The following is a 23,358-nucleotide window of genomic DNA, read 5'->3' as shown; positions in this document are numbered from 1 at the left end:
CCTCTTTAGCAATCAGCCTTAATGCTCACCTTTGTTAAGCTTTTAATAAAGCTTCATTTACCAACTGGTTTTGCAATAACATTTCAATGGAAAACAGCACAGATTGACTATATAAAATGCTGCAATACGATTAAAAATATAGAGGTAGCATTTGATAGTGATATTGAAGCATATAGGGTTGTGATTAGGAACTGGATTTCTTTCAGTGAATCAGACATACGATATAGTAGGCCTACTTTGCAAATAACGTACATCATATATATATATATATATATATATATATATATATATATATATATATATATATATATATGCATGTATGTATGTGAAAAATGCCCATTATATACTATAGGAAATTAAATGATTCTTGAGTTCGTGTTTCCAGAGGGCCGATTTTTGCTGCTGAACGTACAGCAGCAGGATTTCGTGTTTTAGAAAGCGGAGGTGTGTCAGTCAATATCTAAATCGATTTCCCCCGTGATAAAATACGAACGTGGAAGTGGAAGTGAAAGCCTCGCAGGGCACTGAGATTGTTATATTATATTATATTATATTATTCCGATATGAAATTACTATTTATGGCTTGCTTGAGTCCTAAAACCGGCAACTGTACAACAGCTGAAAGGATCAGGTAAGAACAGAAAGCCTGTCTTTTAACTTGCAACCTAAATAAGCCCAGTACTGCGCCGTTGTTGCTATCATCATTTCTAGCTACTGCAAACAAACAGCACGATTTACAGTTACAAACTAACAACAGTTTAATGGAAGTTATCCGTTGTATTTGTGAGTTATTGCAAAGGTGACGTGGTGTATGTCAATTGGGGTCTGGTCATCGTATTGATTTAGCTGCGTATTTAGTGTTTAACAGCAAAATAAACTTCTCGTTAGTGAAGTAGGAAACTGAGCCATGGATTCACATGAAGTACATAACACAACATACATGCACTGGCTCTGCACCCGAAATATCACAACTCACAAGGTACCTTATTCTGCAAGTTATCATTCAGTGCTTAGTACTGTACATGCACCAGAAGATATGACAGTTACCCATTTACAGTTTTGTACCCATGCCAAAATCTCGTGATTTTGTGAGACTCTGCACAAACATAGAGCCAGATTTATTTTTAGAGAGACAATTTATGTCAAAATTACATTTGCTCCATTTTTATTTCAATAATACAAAACTTTTAATCTTATATTTTGAAGACAGACAAAAAGACTTCTAGTCCAAATGTTTGTCATTGAATTTCTCAATTCGTTACTATTGAGTGTTTAATATTAATCTTGCAAAACATGCAACAGACAACTTGTCAGGTTAAGTTAAGGACTCAAAAGTGTGCCTTTTGTAACTTGAACAGTTTTATATATTTTTAAAAATAAATAGTACAGATTGCATTTTAGTAATCCCACAAGAAGTCACATTAGGGCCAAACAAGACACACAAGAGTCATTATTGTATACCTTGCACAAAATATCTGTGATCCTACTAGTGTAACAGGCAGTGTTGTGTGGTACTCTGCCGTTGCAGCCTCTGCCCTGTCCCGTCGGTGTGAAGAGATGAGGTTAAAAGCACTAAAACCGTGAATGCAGAGACCGGATCACCGGTTAATGTCCAGCCTCTGCCATCTTACACCAGCATCATCAAACATAACTCTTGCATATTTACTGTACTGTAGGTGATTTCATTGAATGCAGCCCAAGTTTCTTAATCACATTTCATATTATCTCTCTCAGGCTCAGCCCCAGCAATGGAAAGCTGAAGCCACAAAGTGTGTTAGTATACAGCTCTGGCCAAAAGCTTTGCATCACCTAGAATTATATTAACATCATTTAGGTCTTTTATTTAACACTAGCTGAAGTAGCTGCCGTTTCTGTTTATTGTTTCCTATAAGTTACCGATCTTGGGTGTCGCACAATGCGCTCGGACCCCCTTCCCTTTTTTAAACTTTATTTTTTCTTTTGGTTTTTGCCATTTTTAATTTTTTTTTTACATTTTTGTTCTTTTTATTTTATTTTTTGTTTTGTGGATTTCTTTAATTTGAGATACATGGCTACTGTAGTGATCCAGCAATGGGTTTACTAAATTAAGTACCCTGGGGGTCAGAATTTTGGACCCAAACATAGCCCTCGACCATCCTCTGGATGAAAGAGGAGGCCATGCAAAGTTTGGTTGCACTGTCTCCTGTGGGGTCTGAATGCATAAAGCAACAGACAGACTTTATTCTTTATATAGTAAGATGATGTAATCAAAGAATGATACCGTTATAATTTAACATAAAAAAAACGTTTATTTTGTTTTTTCTTTTATGCTAGGGAGCACATTGAAGCAGCAGGTCATACCTGCGTTCTTCGAGATACTGCTGACTTCAAAAACCCAGAGGATGTGGCAGACCTTATTGCAGAAGAGAAGTACGAGGGGGCACTCGCTATTCACCTGTATAAATCAGGCAGGCTCCTACTGGGTAAGGAAGTCAGGATAGGTGTGGGCAGTGCTTGAAATGATCTAGTGATCCACACATTGCTGCACACAGACTAAAATGCCATTACCTAAATGGAAAGAGAAGAAAGGTACCCACAGCTATGTACCTGTTAAGTTAAGTTTAGTTTGATTTGGAGACTAAATCATCAATCCTCATAAGAACATAAGAAAGGTTACAAACGAGAGGAGGCCATTCGGCCCATCTTGCTCATTTGGTTCTTGGTAGCTTATTGATCCCAGATTCTTATCAAGCAGCTTCTTGAAGGATCCCAGGGTGTCAGCTTCAACAACATTACTGGGGGAGGGTTCCAGACTCCCACAGTTCTCTGTAAAAAAGTGCCTCCTATTTTCTGTTCTGAATGCCCCTTTATCTAATCTCCATTTGTGACCCCTGGTGTTTTTCAAAATTCAATACCTTTTAGAATTTGGAATGCTTGAATCAGATCGCAGCGTAGTCTTCTTTGTTCAAGACTGAATAGATTCAATTATTTTAGCCTGTCTGCATATGACATAAACTAGGAATAATTCTGCTTGCTTTTCTTTGCACTCTTCCTAGAGTAGTAATATCATTTTTGTAGCAAGGTAACCAGAACTGAACACAGTATTCTAGATGAGGTCTTACTAATGCGTTGTAAAGTTTTAACATTACTTCCCTTGATTTGAATTCAACACTTTTCACTATATATCCGAGCAATCTTGTGGTACGGTATTTACATAATAACTCAATGATAGGATTGTTTGCTTCTCATGTTTCTTGATCAGAATGGGGTAACTTGATTCTGTGGACCCAATTCACAAAGCTTGCATTCCTAGCGGGTTAGTAGGTGGTTTGAAACACAAGGATATATAAACCCTCTTTGAAAAGCTGTATTTACAAAAAAAAGAGAAAACAAATAAATAAAGGAGTTTAAGTTTTGTGAATAGCAGCGTGCTATATTGGAGTTTTGTGTGTGTGTGCAAATAAATGCCTTCTGTTGTTTTTTGTTAGTTCTGCTGGGTATTCTTCTGGAGAGATATATTATATTATCATTGCTCTCATAACCAGGTCTCCAAATACTCTGTTCATCTTTATTTAGTGCTCTGCTCTATATATTGTAATGATCTGTCAGGCAGTGGGCTTATTCCTCCCTGTTGGTGCACAGTGTTTTCTCACCTAATGAACTGAATCTCATCAGATTTATATCTTTGTTTTATGAAGAGGGCTTTTTAATGTTATGTAGTGACTCACTGCTGGGTTGAAGATGGAGTGAGGCAGAAGTGAAAATCACTGAGATTTACTCTTTAGTTTAATGTTTCCTCAGACAGCTGCATTCCGTTTGGGATTGTGTTTGGAGGAACGGATATTAACGAAGATGTGAAGGGTGAAACCAAACGACCAGTCATGGGGCAGGTGTTGCAGAAAGCAAGGTACACATACCATCAATTAGTATACCTGTAGTGTGCGGCACATCATTAGTGTAAAGAGGTTACCCTTCACCTGACAAATTCTATTGTTATGCACATTTTATCCCTGACATCCTGGATAGAAGATTCTCAGTTGGCAGGTGCTTCCATATCCAAGATGACACAAATTACACATGCCTCAAAAGTGATGATTCTATGGGTCATTCTGAGGAACTAGAGATGGTTATCATTGAGTCACATATCCCTCCAGAACAATTTATACTCCTAGCAGACTCTTTACTGTGTATTGAATCAGGTGTTATGACCCTACTAAGATATGCCTCCTATTAATACAGTGTAAATAATAACAAAGCACATTAATATGGCATTATCAATCATGTTTAATTCCAAATAGGCCCAAATGATGCAAAGCTATGTAAGATAAAAACAACATATAGTAACTAAAGCATCAACCCTCAATCTTTTTTTGAAGTAACACAATAATCTCATTGTTGGGTTTTCTGCACCTCGCATTTCTAATCAAGATGTGATAAATTTGATTCTGTATCACAGGTTTTGCAAGTTGATTTTGTGTGAATTTTGCATTCAAAGGAAATCCAATATATCGAGACAGCTAATTTGAAAAATGCTTCTCTAGTCAGATTTGATTTTGAGCAGATTACCACCAGTGCAGTTCAATTACCAAGCCGTTTGTGGTGTTATTGATGACTGATTTTCCACACTGTGTCAGTCACTTTGCAGTATCCAGTTTGCAATCTGTTGTGCAACATCACTGGAAATGGATGTATGTCATTTGAGTCCCAGCTGACCACATTAACCATAATATTTTAAGAAACCTAAAAGAAAAGCCTGTTCTTTTGTTTCTTCACTTTTATATGTCTTTGTCTATGGGGCATTGCTCTGTGGAAGGAGTTAGCTGAAAGCCACATTGCTTCCTCACATTGCTCTGTGGAAGGAGTTAGCTGAAAGCCACATTGCTTCCTCACATTGCTCTGTGGAAGGAGTTAGCTGAAAGCCACATTGCTTCCTCACATTGCTCTGTGGAAGGAGTTAGCTGAAAGCCACATTGCTTCCTCACATTGCTCTGTGGAAGGAGTTAGCTGAAAGCCACATTGCTTCCTCACATTGCTCTGTGGAAGGAGTTAGCTGAAAGCCACATTGCTTCTTCACATCGCTCTGTGGTTAGCTGAAAGCCACTTGGCCACTCCCCTCCCGCTGCTTTCTTTAGACTTTTTTTCTGAAGAGCAATGAAGTCTGGCAGGTGGAAGCTACAGAAAAGATACTGCTACCACTGGGTACTGTAGCCAGTTATCTTCCCAGTATGTTGATTGCGTGTGTGTTTTTTGTGCTGTTATGCATATTATAAATCACATATAAAAAGGCAACCAGTCACTGTTAAAGATTTGTCAAGATTCCAGTACATCTTATCCTGTGTATAGATGTCACCCCATTCATAGAACATAGGCATAGTTCTAAAGTAAAAAACAAAACAAAAAAAAAACTCTTTAATGTTTAATAGTAGCCAAAGCAAAACTGCACAACACAACTCTTTACACGAAAACAACGTATTAACATATACAATTCTGTAAGAAAAAATCAAAGCAGTATTTTTGCTTTCTTTTTTACTCAAACATTCATTTACAGAAGTAGCTATTGCAAAGCAGAGCAATTACCCATTTATAAGGTGTCGTTAGACAGGTAGTTGCTACTGCAGAAAAGTTTGTATTCACAAAACATTTATTGCAGAGTTTACACCCGTTTGTTCTAAAAGAACACAAAATGTTTGTTTCAAAGCCTCAAATAAATAAGTCGGGAGTTTCATTGTACAAAAAAATGATGCAAACCTGGGTTAAGTGCTTTGTGAATACGGCTTAATGCATGGACGTGTTTTTTGGGTTTCAGATAAATAAAAAATAAATAAATAAACCTTTCTACAAAGTCATTTTTGAAATTAGACAGCAAGTTACTGCTGGCAGAATTCTGATTTGTGACCTTGTCCACACTACAATGGTACAACTCCTGAGCCACCAAAGCATGCAAATTGAGCCGTGAGTCTACAGTCTACTGCTGAATAATGTAGCTGATCTAATAAGTGAAAATAAAAGCGGTCTCTGCCTGCAGCTTCAAATACCGACTGCTGCAGTTTTTAAAACATACGACGGTATCTGCCCGTTTGCCGTGATTAAAGGTTTATGTGCTAGTCTACCTGAAGCCTTCCATCATGCTATTCAACAATTCCATTCGCTTTCTTCCTTGATTTGTGTGTTTTTTATTTTGTGAGGTTTGGTTCACAAAAACAGAAATTTAACTGAAAATGCAAAAAATATATATTTTTAATAATAATAATATGTGTTTGAATTTGTCTTATACATTCTGCAATTCTAACAGGTCTACTAGTTAAATTTGTATTTGTAAAAGTGTGTTTGGAAGGTTAAATACACTTGGATATTCATAAAACTTTATACATTGTTGTCTGTTTTTTGAATCCTTTAATATAGCCAAAGTAAATGTGTAAATTTATATTATAAATATGAATAATGATCACTAATGGTGTGGATCATTAAAAAATCAACTACGCAGGTAGTAGAAATGACTTCCTACCAGTGTAGCTGTATTACAATAGGGAATGATGCACACATATAACATCATAAAGCAGACTTGAGCTATTGTATTCAATAAAACAAAGTGTTTTTATGTGCATTGTCTTTTAAATTATGTATTTATTCCAGAGGGAACGATTAAAGATAACCAATAGGCTGTTTTTTGTGTGTTTGTTTTATATCTTGTTTTCAAGGTTTGCTGTGGCATTCTCGAACAGATTGAAAGAAGAGGCAGAAGCCGTTTGGGTATGTATTCTTGTTTGAACAGATATCCAGGTGAAAGTTGACCGTTTGACCCCAAAATTGCATTCTGGTTGATAACACCCACTTTGAGCCATGGTGTCTGAACATGTTTGAATGCTAATGTCAAATGATTGCTTGACCGTATCCCTTTGCAGAAAACAATCAGTCAATGCCCGTCCACAACTCTCATGTACAATCATGCAAAAGACAGTTGTATCAATGTATAAACACAACCATCAAAAATATCAATACTGTACACTTGTCAGATTATTCTGTGTTATATATTAATTGCATAGGGGAATATTTTCATAGACAATAATAAAGCAGGGTTCTATGGCATGTAGCAAGCATGCTGATAAAAACTGTGCTATATCAGTGTTGGTTAAATGAACTAAAGTGTAAAATAAGACCCCAGACATGATATTAATAAGCATGTGTTTAAAGGCTGTAACTGAATAGTGTTATTTAATAGGCATGCTATTGTGTGGATATGTCTGCTGGTCTTTTTGTCTGAACAACTGCACTTGTACTTGTACACTATTAAAATATGTGGTGTAATAATTGCATTATCATGGAAAATAGGGCTAATCACTCAGAAAGTGAAAACACAGTATTCTGCTCACTTAAAGGGTACATAAGGACCTTTTTATTTTATTGTGTTACATGTTTCCATGTGTTGCTACAACTGTTTACGTAAGGTGTGTGTTTTAATTTTTTTTTTTTTACATTTTGACCACTTTTTTAAACTTTTGAACTGCATTCCCTGTCTCAAGATGGCTTCACGTGTACCTGCATAGACCTATCAGAACTACATTTCCCATCATCCTCCTGCTCACATATGTAACAGATGGATTTACCAGTGAGCAGGAGGATGATGGGAAATGTAGTTCTGAAAGGTCCATGCAGGTACAGAGAAGCCATCTTGAGGCAGGGAATGCAATTTAAAAGTTATTAGAAGTGGTCAAATTTTTTTTTTTTAAATTCAAAATAATACACACACCTTACGTGAACAGTTGTAGCAACACATGGGAACATGTAACACAATAAAATAAAAAGGTCCTTATGTACCCTTTAACAATCGCTTGATATAAAGCTAATCCTTTCCTGAGTGTGTGCGTTATGGGTTTGAATGAAGAATTGACTGTAATTGGGACTCTCTGTGATCTAGTTGTTACAGTAAGCAATAGCCAGTGGTGCAGTTGTCTTGTATATTGAAACACAGGCAGTTTGTGCCTTTGTATTTATTGATGTATTGATTCAAGGGGAATACCCTGTACTATACAAGATACAACCCCAGGTTTGCTTTTCATTTTCACATGGTGGATGTAAGACATCGTACGTCTAACTCTAAACTTGTATTTGCAGCTGTGGCAGGGGATATATGACAATGGCACATTTGTTTGACTTGAGAGCCACATCCCTGTACTTGTACAGTAGGTACTGTACATAGAAACAACATATTGGAGTTGGTTTTATAGTGACAAGGATATATAGACAATTAGAATATTGCTTTGACACACATGTCATGTTTTAGTTATTATTGTTCGAAGTAATGATCTTGTTTTAATGCATCTTTCATTCTTAAAGCCATTCCATGGGAGTAAAATATATGTCCAGCCGCAAGGTAAGGGAAGTAGTCCTCGCACGTTTGCATTTGTTTTGTAGTAGATTCCGCTGCATGGGGGTGTTGCATACTGTCCTGTTCTTGCTTTCATTTTCTGAATGTCATTTGGTGGTTGTCGTGGTTTTTACAGATGTCCTATAATAGGCTGGAGTGCTAACTCAAAGTGTAGCGCTACTTAAGTATGTGAGATGCTCAATACAATAATAAGGAAAAAGTATAGTTATTTAGAAATTGCTTTTTTAAACTGTAGCTACATGCTTTTCTGCAAAAGCATTAAGTTATGGCTCGAGTTTGTCTCTTAAAAAATATGCTTTACTGTGGTGTTAATACAACAAAGCTGTCAGCTGTGCTGTTTCCATTTCCCTTTCTAATTATAATTTCTGTTCGAAACAGGTCTATTTCAGAGCTCTGCTGTGTTGTCTTGCATGAGCTAGCTTCTACTCACTGTGTGATCCTGGGCCTTGGGGATGCAGAAACACATTAGCTCTGTGCTTGTGTTAAAGATCAAGTGTAGTCAAAGATAAACACAGTGACCTTTTAAAAAGAATTAGAAATGTCACAGAATGATAATTGTATGCATTGTTCCAGCTTCCAGCAGCAGGCAGACCGTCTCATACCTGGGATTGCACATCGCCAGAACTAGAAGCCAGTCTTTTCTGATCTGATCTCATTTTCATATAGTTTGAAATCAACTGTACATAGGATAACAAGATGTCTAACACAGGTCTGCTGCTGAACTGCACAATTATTTATAGAAATCCCAGAAGAATTCAGTCAATGAATACAAAGACTGTACAAATACTATGCAGTGCAAGCTTTGCTATGCTTTAAGTTATTTTGTATTACTCCACAAAGTTATTTTGTATTACTCCACACAATTTTCAGTAAATGGATACGTAAAGAATATAGAGCCCTAGCCACAAAACTTTATAGACTGTTTGTTGTTTTCTTGAAGGAATTGTGACAAGGTGAAAGCCCTTAATCTATAGAGTGTGTGTGTGGTAATGTAAGCTTGGCAAGGATGGGGTTAAATCTATCCGTGCCAACCATCACAGGTGTTGCCATTCCCCAGTTAAGTAACTGGTGCTAATTGGGGAGCGGCCACATGTATAAAAGGAACCAGAAATCCTTTGTTTGTTGGCGGAGTTTGGGGGGTGAGTGTTTGTTCTGTGATTTTTGTATTGTTTGGTTAGTAGTGGAGGCTAATGCCCAGCCTACAGGTGTGCTGTTCTTTTGTTTAAACCTTTTATTTTGGCCTTCGTGCCGTGTTTTGGTGAATAAAGTGTGCAACAGCGCTTTAAAACTACAAAGAAAATAAATAGATGGATAATTGGATCTGATGGAACCCTGACGCAAATCAAATCCAGTGGGATGGCGGACTGGAGGACCTCCTCTAACAAAAAAAGAATTTCTGGCTGCTTTTAGACAGATGGCCACTTCCCAATTAGCACCAATTACTTAAAAGAGGAATGGCCACACCTGTGATTTAACCCCATCCCTGCCAACCTTACATTCCCCCACACACACGCTATACATTAAGGACTTTCGCCCTGCCACGGGTGTGTTCAAAAACAATATTTTGACTTAAACGGTTATTTAAAAAATGAGAATAACCAGATACACCTTCTCTAAAACCATTCAAAAGGGTTCCTGAACTGCAAACTTGTTTTCATTAATCACAATGAGCGTTAAAACAATTTAGTCTTTAAAGTTTTATGAACAGGACCAGGGTGCTTAAACAACCAAATTGTATGCAGCTTGAATCAGAATGGAAACAGCATAGGCGCAACACTTGTTAAAATGATGCACGACTATGCAGTGACATACAGTACCTGAGCACCATATTCAGCTTTTCCTCAATGCCTTACTCCCATGGTTCAGCACCAGATCACCTGCAATGGCAAAGGTTATGCCCCTGTGATGCATATGTTCTGGTTCACCAATTATTACAATAAACATAATGTTAATTTACTGTTGCACTTGTTCATTGCTCTATCCATCAGAAATGACACATACCAGCAATAAAGGTTTTTTGTCATCGTAATTATAGGTTTATTTTGCATTGCCATGTTGGACCATATTGGAGAGAGCATTGATCGTTGGGGCAGAGTAATAATACTAATTGAGTTTTATTGTTCCAACAACTCTAGGGATTGAGACCAAAGCTGGCACATGCTTCAATTGGAGGAGCTTTCTGAGGTGTACAGGTACTTTTTTTGAGTTGTTTACTTTGCTCCGTAGGTCACTCAAGAAGACACTGTATTGCAGAGAAGCACATGGCTTATTTAAATACCAAGCAACAATTTGCATGTAATTTGCCTGCATTGCATTCTGGAGGCTGTAGTTTTATACTATAAACTTGCACTTCAAGTATACCTAATGAGAAACTGCAAATACATGAGACAAAACATGAGTTAGGGGGTTGTATGCTAAATAGTGAATCAAAATGCCATTTAATTGGTATATGAATCTTTGCATACACCACAAAGGTGATGACGTTCAACTGAAATGTTGTGATTTCATTTCACAGTTGCTAAATGACCCAGGGAAAATGGATAATTCTGTTAAAAAGGTAGGGTACAGCACACGGTAACAGTTAGTAATAACGTTTATTCAAAACACTACTCAGCTCTTGGTGAAGCTGTAATACAAATGCATTCAGAGCTCAGTAGGGTACAGCACCACTAAATTCACAGGAAGGTGTTTGTTCTTCTAATGACAGGACAAAAAAAGGTTGGAAACCCTGTTGTAAAAATGCCTTCAGGGTTACTGCTGAATACCTTATGCTTTTTGTCTGGCACGGCACGATAATTCATTTACATGACATTTTTTTATTTGGAGTTCTTAAAGAGATGAATGCTTACTTTTTCCCTCGTCGTGGTTGCAAAGCAGATGAGCAGCAGCAGCACAACACACAGTTTTACCACATCAGTAAATGCATGTCATTATTTAAAACCTCTGCATCCCTGATTTTAAATTGAACACTGGGAGGAAATTTTCATTCTCAATATATCACGCCACACAAGCTCCTTGCAGCTTCAATTTATAACTCTCCAAAGTAGAGCCATTTGCCCCCTCCCCATGAATAATGCTGATTGCCGTCTGTGGCCAGACACTTTGTGATAAAATATACATGGGAAGGGGTTTATAATAGGAAAGACGTGCTGTTTAAGAATTGTTTTTTCTAGCGATCCATTAAAGTCATCTTTCATTGTAGTCTGGGCTAATCTGAAGCTGTGAAATTATTCATGCGGTGTAGAGATTGTAAAATAAACAAGAACTCTCTGACATCTGCGCCTGTCTAAATTACAAGTTGCAAATTGTCTGAAAATTATGCAGCTAGGATTATTTGATATCATCGGCTGTCTCTTTTCATTTGTCTTGTCATTGTTGCTGATATGATTAGTTTTTATTTTGTATGGTCCCATCAGTGTGGAGCTCAGTTATTATCTCGACTGCCCCACGCCACTCTCTGTTTGGAAGTTTCTTTTCCATTTTGCTATGGCCTTGATGACTGAGATGTGATCTTATTTGGATATGTAGCCTTTTGTCATGGAAAATCTGCTACAGTAAAACCTTTTTGCTGCAATCATAAATTTTATATGAAGAGTGCATTTTGCTCTGGCACTGCAGGAATGTTTTTTTTGTGAGAGTCAAAGGTTTAGGTTCTGTGATGTATTTTAACTGGCTTTTTTTTTTTGGTTCATACAGTAGCTACAAAATGTCTTACTGAGTCAAGAATGTATACATTTAATTTTGTTGTGGTTACAAACTATGAAAAATGTATTTATTGACAGAAGCAATATTAATCTGAACAGTTAAACTGTATAATTCTAGTCTCATCTATTTGAAATTACATTCTATATCTGCTTGATAAGTTATTGTTCAGTACAACAAAGCCTGTGGAGTATATATCTTAGTGTCACTTTTTTATTATGACTAATCAATGCTGCCTTCTCTAATGGCCCAAAACTCTTTTTAAAACTATAAAGAAGACCAAGATATATATTTTAGCTTTCAGCAAAAAGAGAATATCGTTGTATGTGTCGAGTAAAAAACACATTTCAGGAAAAAAATCAATGCCCCCCCTTTGTGGTGGAGAAAGATTAAAAAAAAAAAAAAAAGGAATGAACAGTTTATAGCCCAGTTCAATTCAGACTGACAGAAAGTAATGTTGACAAATTGTGTTCTAGAAAACTGTGTTGTCCTTCCCTCCCTCTGCAAAAAGCAGGTTCGCTCAGGTCTCAGAAGCGGGAAAGGTTGTTAAGGGGTTCTCAGTGAAGGCAAAGGCAGCAACAAAAAACAAACAAAATATGTAATGAAATGTCCCAAGGTAAGAAAAAAATATAAAAGGTATATAAAATGAAGCCATCTATAACAAGGCACGCCTATGTCCCATTCATTACTGTGGAATAGTACAGCCATGCCTGTTCCTGGAGTAAAGCCTTATAATATGGACCTTTTCCATTGATAAGCTCATCAGACCAGGTCAGTCCCTGCAGTACCCAGTGAGAGGAACTTAGCTAGCAGTGGGCAGCAGGGAAAACCCTCTGCAGGCGCTCCGACATCAGTGAGGTGGAAGGCTGCCAGCACAAGCAGCAGAAGTGATGAGGGGTTGCCGTTTGGCAGAACACGGCCAGCTACCAGGGACGACTCAGGGCAACAGCGGAAAAGCACGCCAACACGGAGAGCAGAAATCTGAAAGCAGACCCAAAGCAGTCAGGGAGTACAGGAACTAAGCAGAGGTGACAGGACTGGATTGGTATTGAAAACAAGCATAACTGAAACTTAGACTGGGCCCCTCACATTGAGAGGCTCTGGGGTCCCTTGTTTAGTCTGAGGGAGAATAACAAGGGGGCCTATCCTATTCCTGTCGATCCTGTCCTATCCCAGCCTATCCTATCCCATCCTGTCCTATCCCTGTGTATCCTATGTCCAGCATTAGTTGTTGTCCTGCAGCTGTAAACTTACCTTTTTGGAGAAATAATAAATTGAGGATGTTTGGAAGAGTGTTGTTCAGATCAAAGGCACATGGATAGAATAGAGGTTTTCAGTTCAGAGTAAAGTCTAATTCAAACTTCAAAAACATTGATTTTATGGATGGTCATGTTGCGCCTTTCCATCATTTTCATTACTGCATTTAACTGGAGACATTGAGGCATTTTTTATAGAAGCACAAAGAAAATCGTGGCTATGATGCTTCCATGTAAAGATTACACGCAGGTCAGTGTGACACAGGGTGCTGTGTCTGTGTCAACAGTAGAACTAAAACATAATCCCAGTTGTTCATTTGAATGCTGTCAATATGCACCCTCAGTACAGTATTTATTTATTTTTGTTATCTATTAACTACTTCAAAACTGCACATCTGTTTAAGAAAGGTCAAAACAGCACGCTAGTAAACTAACTTGGGTATGCCCATACATACATAGCTACCTTTCTGTGACTGGTAGCGTTAAGTAACAAGAAAAATACAAAGCATAAAGACTATCGTAACGACAAGCGATTTAAGCCTGGTGTGTCAGTTCCTGCAACTGAACTAGGCAGCATACTGTTTGTGTTCCTGATAAGCCTAGTGACTGGAGAGCTTGTGTGAAAGCCTAGTGGAAATTAATTGACTGGGTACACACTGATACAAAATATTTCATAAAGTACTGGAATGTAGATGATTCTTTGTGTATCAGATTCACCTATTGACACACTATTGGTCTCCAGTTTCCTATAGCGGGATGGACTAAATAATTAGGGAACCTGCCATGTTTAGCATATAGTTTTAGCAGTGTGTCCCCGAGTTTCCATCATGACGGGCAAGGCTGTAGATCTGACAGTCTTTGATAAGAGCTTGCTTGGCAGGTGCTTCTTTCTCTGAAAAGTGATCTCTGTTCATCATTTGAAAAACTGTATCTCCATTAAACAAAGTCACGTCCCAATTAAACGACATAAATAGCATTGGGAAGAACCATCTCCAAGAGTTGTGTCTCATTTAAACAGAAATCCCAATTATCAGGATCCCAATTAAGAGGCGCCGACTGTGAACCCTAATTCCATTAAAGTTGAAACAATGTTTGTAGTAACTTTTTTTTGTGGGTCACTTGTAGATACATTCTCATCTTATAGACACTTTTTCTTTTAATACAGTTGTTCTATAAATAAAGCCTAAAGTAGTCTTGTGTATTCAGTATTGTGTTTATTGTTGTATTTATGTTTTAAAACTACTAACAGCTGGTCAGTTTAGTATTTAATATGTTCCGTTGCATGTCAGTTTTCCAATCTAGCCCATAGGGAATGTGCCACACTAGGTGACTGGTATTATCGGTTGTGCTCTCAGTAATCACAAATCACATCAATGTGAGCTCCTTTTCTTTATGCAGCATGCTATATTGTAATGCTTCCCCAGTTTTTCATCTGAACAGCTGTGGTTTTAATTTTCCTAACTTGATTGCCTATTTTACTGGATAGTTCCACTCCAATATTGTATCTGATACTTCAGGGCAGCTGTTGGTTTTGGCAATATAAGTTTTTTTTAATATATAAGCTGCTAAAAACTTTGTATATCTAATCAGAACTGTTACTATTAGGCTACGTACACACACACAGGCTAAATGCGGTTGTGAGTTCTCCTTTTGCTCTTAATACGGTTTGTATACACACACAGTTCGGTTACAAAGGGCAGCGACAACCACACTAGTTAATCTTGTTCGGAATAAGTATCGAGTGCTGTTATTAATTCAGTTCGGTTAGTTAATGCGCACTTACTATGTGTGTATTACAACTGCACTAACACAACCACAGTTGGTGCTCAGTGGATTTCTGCGCAACTAATAATGTAATTGTTTGTTAGACATACTTTTTGTTTATTTAATCAAAGTACAGTTGTATAATATTTTATTGTAAGAAAAAAAATGTATTTTTGGTTTTGCAACTTAAATAAAACAATATGGGACAATTTGCGTCCCCAAACGCCACAGTGCGACCGCATCTCGTTTTTCCACCGATACCGAACGTCTCATCTGTGTGTTTTGGCACTCCAGGAAATGTCTCAGTAAATGATAAAGATGCATATACGACTCCTTAGACATGCGTACATTTTTAATCCAGTCATTTGGAAACCACTCAAGTCGTTCCCACCAGCCTTCTGATCAGAAGATCGCCCAAATGTTTAGATCTACCGTCATGGTACATCAGATCGTCAACACTGTATTTAGCAGTGCAGAAAAAGCAAAATGCCGTCTGCGCTGGTTTTGCAGAAAAGAGCATAGCTGTGCTTGACAAGCTCTCGATCGATTACGTACAGTACTTTCTTCCAAAAGCATAAACAAAAACACAGCGTCCATGTTGTCACACAAAACCTCACGATCGGCATGTAATGATGGCCCGAGTTCAGTGGTTTGTTTAAACAGGGAGTCACTCACTTCAGTAATGAAAGGTAGGTGTGTGTGTACAACAAACAACCGCAGCGAGTGCCGTTTGTAAATATGGATGTGGAGCCAACTGCAGTGTGTGGACTTAGCCTTAGTAACTGAAGGAAGCAGTGCATTAATTCTATATAGGTCTGCCACTTAACTTGACACCACCACAATGGAAAACTGCAGCGGAATTCTCAGTGAATGATGTCTTAATTAAAACAAATGATTTGGATGAATTCTGCACAGATTGAAGGCTTATTTCCCTACAAATAAATAATAATAAAGTTTGTACGTAATTGTGTATTATAACACAGACATAAAAAATGTCTATTGCCTAGCTGCATGTGGCTAAACCTAATTTGAACAAGCACAAACAGTGAGTGGCATTAAGGAAGAGGTTATTGGGGTTCATGCTGAAATGAAAACATGTTACCAACAGTGTAAGCATCTCTGTTTGCCTGCTGCTGTGTTCAGTGCTGACAGAGCCCTTGAAAAGCAATGATTGCAGCGGGACCGCAATGCTTGTGTTCAGCCAGCAGAGGATAATTGAAAAGCATACCAGGGCTGGGAATAGCCACCAGTTTTAAATCACCAGGCTTTTTAAATACGTGGAATCAAGAGAGAACAGTCTTGAGTTAATCGATCCCATAAACCTGGACTAAACTGATTTAGAATGAAAGTTCCCCGTACGTATGAGGTATATTGCATGTGTTCATAACATTTAAATCTTTTCTTTTTTTTTAAGGTATAGATAATGAAAATGTGGAAGACTTGCACGTTTTCGTTCTGGTGTGTGGATTGAGAAAAGTAAAGGACCCTCTCTACTTGGTAAATGTGTTTTCAGGTATGAACAGTCTGCTTTGCATTATCACTGGTTGAATCTACTAGGTTTTTTTCAAAGCAAAATTCCATATTATGAATTATTACTGTGACATGCTGCAAAATGCCCTGGCATGATCTCTTGGAAAATGAAATGAATAAATACATTTTAAAAACATGTTCTTTTTTTCGGTTTTCAGAATGGCACGTGGAAGATCCATCTGTGTATCTGATTATCATCGGACCAGAGGTAAGACGCTGAATTTGTCTGCAAATTGAGCATAAATGAGCCTTTAACTGACGTGACCTACAGAGAGTATGGTGAGGTTATTACACAGTCAAAACTGCAGGGCCTGTGTTAGGCAAGTGTATCAAAGAGGTCACAGATCTGTCAAGCCTTAAGGGTTCAAAACAAGCATCGGGTCATCTGGGCTTTTATTTTTATTTATGTTTTATTAAATGAACAAAAGCTTAAGCCATCCACTCAGAAATGACAAATGTTTTAGTAGGATAATCACTTTTGGAAAGGCAGGCGGTGTCCTCCTGTACTCTGCCACATTCCCCGAGGTAAAGGTTAAGAAGGGTCGCCCCTTGCTAATGAAGGAGTTGTAACATTTTACAACATTACAGGCTTGTTTGTCTGTATTCCTTTCCTTATTCACAAATGTTTAAAAGGTTGCTTAGCAATACACCTTTTTTTCTGTTGACATAAATGTGTCTTGATTATGGGATCAATGCAACAGCATTAACATGAGCGAGATGTGTGGCAAACAAAGACCTTTACCTGTGTCGAAATTATCAGCGCCTGAAAAAACAGGAGCTGTAAAACTGTTTGCAAGAAATATAAGTGCAGGGGGGGTTTGATACGTCATAAACTAAATTAACCTTTCTAAGTACCATCACTTCTCATGGTTTACTTTAAGAAACAGACAATTATGACCTCTGTTAGATGTTCTACTGTTTCAGCACCAAAATGGCACCTAATCATAGCAATCATTGGGACTTTGGTATCTGTTTATATACTATAAAGATCTGGTATTTGTTTGGTATTGGATCAGTTTCTGAGGGGACAAGTAATAACCAACACAAACACAGTTTGCTGGTGTTTAATGTATTCTTAATGGTCTGCAAGGAATTCAGTCGCCTCAGTTCTAAGGAGAAGACATTCTCCACATTTGAAGTACAGGCAGCAAAAGCCAATTTGCTAGTCCAGGACTTGACCCAAGGGACCGTGAAGGAAATAGCTGATCGATTGCAATTGATTCTTCTAAAGAGCACGGCTCGGACATTTAGTTCTGCATCCCATCCCATTTCATTTCACAAGCGAAACGACAGAAACTGCCGCATACAAAACAGATCTTATTTATTTATAGCATCGAAGAACCAAAATGATTTTCAATGCAAGAAAAAAAGGGGGCAGTGATTATGTTGCTCGTGCTAATAAGACGTAAGAAAATAGAACTGAAAGCCTTGCTTGGCACCCCTTTAAGGCTGTTCCATGCATTTGTCATCCTTCAGTACACGAAAGAAAGATAATCTGCGGATCAAAGAAGTGAATTCATCCAAATTGTAAAAAAAACAGATCAATAAGGATATCCACAGGAATGTTATTAAAAGTGACTTTATCTATTTTCAGATTGATCCGTTGTTTACCAAGGAAGTGGAACTGAATGTTAAAAGGTAAATCATTTTAGTTTATATCATCTATGACAGCGGCCCGAGCAAACAAATGTACCATGTTCAGGGTACACAACAGAACTGCACACGCAAAGACAACGGGTCAGACAAGCACTGTGCTTTACAAAACAAACACAACTGTGCATGCTGCAGGACTAAGTGAGCTTCTGCACATCATAGACCTTCTAGAAATACCCTAGTTATCTCAACAAATGTGTTCTTGTTTAGATTCACTTGATTTTATATTTCAGGAAAAAGGTGACTTTCTTTGTATGTTCTTGTGACAGGCTAGCTGCAGGGAGGACTTCAGGCCAGAAAGAAACACACAGAGACAGACAGTACTGGGGTTGAAACTGAAAACGCAAATGGCAGCGCACAGTATTTTAATAAACAAATAAATAAACGGTTGAACAAAACAAAACACAGGACATGGCACTTGAGGCCAAAATAAATAGACAAACAAAATGGACTAACACTTAAACGGTGCACGGACAGACACACAAACACGGTGAGTTTAAACACTTATTATTTACGTTATTTTACTTTCCTTTCTGTTCTCCTCTCCACACCCGTTCTCCACTCACCAAACACACAACACCGAGTGAGTACAACGTGCATCTATATATACTGTTGTGCTGGGATTCAATTACTAATTAATTATTCACTTGAATCCCAGCACGTGAATTAATTATGTGCAACCTCGTCCTCACATATTATATACTTTAAATGCACGTGAAGTGATGTGCAATCCCGTGCCTAAATACAATTATACATTTTTAAACACACATGAAACACAGACCCATTTATATCCCGTGTACCAATGCCTATACACCAACATTAACACAGCACACGCAACATACAACACAGAAATGCACACAGGGCCGGGGCACAATGCCACAGTTCTCAATAACCTTTTCAGAATCCAATTACCTTCAACGTAGGATCCTGATCATGGTTTCAGTGGGTTTGAAGCTAAGACTTGAAACAGTGCTCGAGTTTTCTTTGGTGTTGTGCATTAACTGCATGTATTATTTTCCAAACAACAGTAACACATCAGATTTGCTGCATTATCTGCTAGCATTTCTTGGAACCAGTATTGCTTACAGAATTCTCTTAAAATATTGATTGTTCTGCCAGACTCATACCAGGTTACTTTGAATACATTAATATCTGCAGCGTCTTTTTAAAAAGAAAAAAACTCATAAGAAATGTTTGAGAACAAGGTGAGGCCACTCGGCCCATCAAAGCCTCTTATTAGCACCCCATTTGTCCGTACTCAGGGGGGAATCTAACTCACAATCAGGCACCATACATTTTAGCGATGAAGGACAAACCGTATAACTATTGTATTGTGTAGGATATAGTTAGGACACTGCAAAATAAGAATTTAACTTGGCAATGGGTATTGGCACTCTAATAAGTCAACACTTTTTTTGGAAAGCAAAAAAACTATTTCTACCGCTAAAAAAAAAAGATCTGTTATAATTACCAGAAGAAGATATTTAGGCATGGTACACCGAATTTCCAGAGATGTCCTTGTTTATAAAGAGTTTGCAAGGTTTAACATCTCATCTGAAGGGCTTTCCAGGGTGGATACGTGACAGTCGGGCCCCTGGGCTCTGACCTTGTCGTTTCAGAGCGAGGGGGGTGTTCCTGGCACCGGAGAGGCCACAGGAGGAGCTGCACGCTGCCATGAGGAGATCATTCGCCTTGGTGAACAGCTCCGTCTCTGAGGGCATGTCAGCCGCAGTCCTGGAGGTACAGTAACCTTCATCCAGGCCCTCTGGTCCAGGCTAGTGGGACTGCATTCTGCTCTAGGAGAAAGAATTGCTTTCCTGCTTTCCTCCCCTTTGCTGATTGTTTCACGGTGTAGCAGTAAGTGGTTGTGATGTACAACCATGTTCTGAAACTCCAGGGTGAAAATGTGTGTGAGTTGAACAGGAGTTGGCTGTGGTGCCATATACAGAGCATGGTCTGGCAGTGGTACATTGTGGTAAATCACGGCGTACCATGTTAATCTCAGATTTACATATTCATGTCATCCATTGAATTTAGTCTATTTTAGTTCAATAAGTATGAGCAGAATATAATCTTGTTTTGCACAGAGGACAGCTTCAGATTTGAGATCATAGGTACCCTGCTTCCCCATAGAGCGAATGCTAAAGACAGGTTGACTTGGTTTTGGAGTACAGTGGTACAGAGAGATTATTTTGACTATTAAATCTGGCCAGTTTACCCTCATTGGTTCAGGAATAACTTTACAGTATCAATGACCATATTCTCGATCACTATATATAAATGGATATGAACCGCATTACCAAACCAGAAATAACACAGAGATTGCTAGTAGTCTTCATTAAAAAAAAAAAAAACATTCTAATGTATTCCAATTTACATTTTCTTAGGCAATGCATCTGGGAGTACCAGTACTGGCAAGAAACATCCCAGGGAATGCAGCCATAGTAATACATGAAGATACAGGACTGCTATTCTCAAACCCTCAGGTAACCACACAGGGTACAACAGGGGCTAATCTAAATACTGGCCATGTCTAATTTTGGTCCAGTGTTTCTAGAAATGTTGTAGTCATTTGTATTGCCTTTCTTGACACACATTAGCCAAAGATCCCTGTATTCTAACAAATCAAAAAGTCCACCACTAAGCTGAGGTATTTGCTGAGTAGTGGTCCAGTTATATGAAGAAAACGGTGTACAGTACAAAGCCACCAACACCACATCATATGCTACTGACAGCTGAGTGCCCCTGGGAGGTTTCCAATCAGATTCGAACTGGCAGATGTTCTTTTCCTAACTTTCAGTGTGTTAGTAAGAAACAAATTGTCAGAATGATGGGGTCATTCAAGGTAAATACATGGTCATTTTCTCATCTTTCCCTCTCCAATGTTAAGTTTACGTATAATTTTAACAGTCATTGAATCGAAAGTTATCTTTGGACATGACCTATCATATTGGGCTTATATATATTATGCAATGATTGTAATGTACCATGTCTTGTATTTACCCATAAAATAGTGCAAAAGTCATCAAGAAAGAGTGAAATACTGGATCCAAATGTATACATTCGCAACCTTAACATAAAAATCTAAAACTAAATTGTTATGGCTTTTTGTTAAAGTTTCAATGACCTTAAAATGTTTATTGATTTTCACCAACAGTCTTCAATTATATTTACAATGCATCATGATATTATAACTGATGAAGCAACTCAAGATCCTCATAAAACATTTTAGTAAAATACAGTGCCTTACAGCCTTACTTTTGGGTTAACCTCGCCCTTTGTTTTCTGAGCAGGAGTTCATTGAGCTCTCCAAGAGGCTGATCAGGGAGCCCTCATTACGGGAACGTATTGTCTGCAATGCCAGGGCCTATGTGAGGGAGCAGCACAGCAGAGAGAAGGAGAGGGACACCTACCAGCAGCTTCTTCAGCACCTACACTGAGCTCAGCTCAACTCTGCTCCTTCAAAACCTGCAACGAACTCAGCTCCACAGCTCCTACAGCACATACACTGAACAGCTCCACAGCTCCACAGCTCCTACAGCACCTACACAGCTCAGCTCCACAGCTCCTACACTGAACTCAACTCAACTCAGCTCAACTCAGTGTCAATTGTAACAAGATGCATATTCACAAGCTTTAACTCGAGTTATTTAAAGACTTTTTAAAAAAATAACTTGAGCTTTGTGAATAGAACTGAGCTGTTATATATATATTTGACACTGTGATGATTTTGAATCCTTTTTTTAATTGATCAAGAGACGGAAGAAGTGCCTTTTTATTACATAGTTTTAAAACAGTAATCAGTGGTTTGATTGTCAAAAAAGCGGAGTAATTGTAAACATAAAGGTACATATCAGTTTGCAAAATGAGGGCCATGAAGGGGTACTTCTGTACTGTATTTATTATATTTAAATTATTAAACAATTTTTCAGTTTTGACCATTTTATATCATGGTTTAATTATCCGCTGGGGTCTTTTATTCTATTAGAGTAATAATACAAATGGTTTAATACATTTTTTATGTGTTTACAATTCTTGAAATTTCTATGGTTTTGATGAAAAATAAAATATTGAGGTGGATTACCTGGTTCACTTTTTATTACTAATTGATATTCTGTACTGTGAATAAAAATGATTGGAGTCAGAAAGGCAAGTGTCGAAGCAATGAGAAAGCCTTTTGTCTTTGTTAAACTAATCAGTGAGGAGGCTTTTGGCATCTATTTGTTTATTTACTGTACTGCACTGTATTAGATGTATTGCAGGGATGGAAATCAGACTCCCATTGCATAGCAAATTGATCCATTCCTGGTTTTACCGTGAGTTTAATAAGACACATCTAAGCTTTTTATTATCTATACACTGTGACTAATCAAGCTTGTAGTAAAACCCGTACAGCTATGAAATGGGGAGTCTTATTAACATCTTTGTATTGTTATGTACATGATTTATTTAAAACCTTAAAGCCATCTCAATCACTGCCAATCTTGAAAATTTAGCAAATAAATAAGCGATAAATGCCATTAAAAAACAATCTTGTGACACTTGTGATTGTTAATGTAGCAGAACTAGTGACAAACAATTTAAGCACATGGTTAAGTCATTTAAACTTGCCAGTTGTTGTTACTACCTTAGTAACAAACAGCCTGCTTATACATTGGCCCACAATAGCGTTAGGTGTAGAAGAGAATAGTTCTGTGACGTAACAGTGTTCTGGCTTCCGTGTCTTTAACCTTATTGCCCTAACATTGTTAAACCTCTGGAGGTGAGCCAGAGAGGTCGGGTGCTGTTCTTGCTGCCCACTGACATCGGTTATATCACAGAGCAGAGAACATGCTGTCTGGGAGCTACGGTGTGGAAATTGACTATTTAATGGGTCAGTGACACCAAACCTTTTTTTTTTTTTTTTTTTTTTTTTTTATTATTAGTAACTTGTCTGGATTAATTTAGTAATCCCAGTTTTTTTTTTATTTACACTGGGTGTTTTTGACAGGTCTGTGCAGTTAGAGTCCTGCAACACTTCAAAGGTCATTTACCAAAATAGTGTGTCGCAATGGGAAGGGTTCCACATGATGGTGGCTGTCTGTGTCT

General features: G+C 37.9%; 1 protein-coding gene across 2 annotated transcripts; it reads left to right on the top strand.

Moving 5' to 3' along the window:
- Positions 1 to 364: 364 nt before the first annotated feature.
- On the top strand, positions 365 to 22,798 carry LOC117428454 (glycosyltransferase 1 domain-containing protein 1-like). 2 transcript variants are annotated; one of them, XM_034047477.3, is made up of 12 exons: positions 365 to 631; positions 2,314 to 2,462; positions 3,781 to 3,886; positions 6,678 to 6,729; positions 8,314 to 8,350; positions 10,501 to 10,557; positions 16,502 to 16,600; positions 16,776 to 16,825; positions 18,212 to 18,255; positions 19,890 to 20,010; positions 20,658 to 20,756; positions 21,564 to 22,798. In XM_034047477.3, the coding sequence occupies exons 1-12, from the start codon at positions 564 to 566 to the stop codon at positions 21,708 to 21,710; spliced, it is 1,029 nt and encodes a 342-aa protein (XP_033903368.1). In that variant the 5' UTR covers positions 365 to 563; the 3' UTR covers positions 21,711 to 22,798. The 2 variants fall into 2 exon arrangements, with proteins under 2 accessions (XP_033903368.1, XP_058850600.1); XM_058994617.1 differs by lacking the exons at positions 3,781 to 3,886; positions 6,678 to 6,729; positions 8,314 to 8,350; positions 10,501 to 10,557.
- The last annotated feature ends 560 nt before the right edge of the window (positions 22,799 to 23,358 follow it).

The sequence above is a fragment of the Acipenser ruthenus genome, chromosome 21, assembly GCF_902713425.1.
Source record: "Acipenser ruthenus chromosome 21, fAciRut3.2 maternal haplotype, whole genome shotgun sequence".
In the NCBI taxonomy this organism is placed as follows: domain Eukaryota; kingdom Metazoa; phylum Chordata; class Actinopteri; order Acipenseriformes; family Acipenseridae; genus Acipenser; species Acipenser ruthenus.
Note: the sequence above shows the minus strand (reverse complement) of the source record. Positions and strands in the feature narration are given on the sequence as shown.